The following is a 1,152-nucleotide window of genomic DNA, read 5'->3' on the forward strand; positions in this document are numbered from 1 at the left end:
TCCACAATATCTGAAACTAAAAAAGAGACACAAAATAAATCAAGAAAATAATTTAGTAATATATTTTTTATTAATCTTGTTATGCAGCAAAGGAAAAACACTTCAGATATTTTAACTTCATGTGCATCAGATTTCAGTTCTAACTACCATTAGAAAAACATATAAATAAATATGCATAAAAAAGAAGGGGTAATTCATAAACAATATTTAGTATAGTTCTGATTCATATAAGAATATTGATTTTCAAGACGATGGGATTCGAACCAGCTAAGTTCATGCTCTAGAGCAGTGTTCCCCAACCCCCGGTCCACGGACCGGTACCGGTCCGTGGTACAAATGGTACCGGGCCGCCCATTTCATTGAAACTGAATTTAAATTCCTAGGTTTATACCCCAAATTAAAAATATCTGGTAAGGGATAGATGTGCGACCCATTTGTCAACAAATCGGGCGAATCTAGTATGTGTGTGCAAGAAGATCAACTGCTGGTGATTGCAAATGACGACGGCAGCCTTAAAACTACGTTGGAGACAACAACTCTGTCGGTGTTCTGGATTAAAGACATGGCAGAATACCCCGAGATTGCCACCACAGCACTAAAATCCCTATTGCCATTTCCGACTACCTATCTGTGCGAAGCTGGGTTTTCTGCAGTAACAGCAACCAAAACAAAGCAACGGAAGGAGTCATTGTATCCGATTACCCCCGGATGGAACAGTCTCATTGCAAAGAAAAAAGCGCAGAGTTCTCATTGATTTAAAGCTCTAGTAAGTTAAAATGTTAAATCACTTTATATTTATTTTTTGGTGTAACTGCATTTTATTTTGAAGGCATGTTTAAATACAATTAAACTAAAATTAATAAATCGAAATAATCTAAAATATAAACAGTCAACGTCCTCCCCCCCCCACACACACACCACCAGCGGGCCGCGGTAAAATTATCCAACGTTGATGGGTCCGCGGTGATAAAAAGGTTGGGGAACACTGCTCTAGAGCGTTTGGTGGACGATATCGCTAGGCCAGGTAAGCCCCTTACGCCATATTGTGTTTGCTTTTAAAATGTAGCAAAATGTTTCAGTATAGAATGCTGCAATGAATAAAAAGGTCATATTTGAAGACAAACAAATTTAATAACGTTATTAATAAAGACA

The 1,152-nt window shown here is 37.7% G+C and overlaps 1 protein-coding gene across 1 annotated transcript; it reads left to right on the forward strand.

Moving 5' to 3' along the window:
• Window positions 1-421: 421 nt before the first annotated feature.
• LOC139426086 (protein FAM200A-like) lies at window positions 422-754 on the forward strand. The gene has a single exon (XM_071183759.1). It carries the CDS (start codon window positions 422-424, stop codon window positions 752-754), a length of 333 nt encoding a protein of 110 aa, XP_071039860.1.
• Window positions 755-1,152: the final 398 nt, after the last annotated feature.

Source organism: Parasteatoda tepidariorum, chromosome 7 (genome assembly GCF_043381705.1).
Source record: "Parasteatoda tepidariorum isolate YZ-2023 chromosome 7, CAS_Ptep_4.0, whole genome shotgun sequence".
NCBI classification, from domain to species: domain Eukaryota; kingdom Metazoa; phylum Arthropoda; class Arachnida; order Araneae; family Theridiidae; genus Parasteatoda; species Parasteatoda tepidariorum.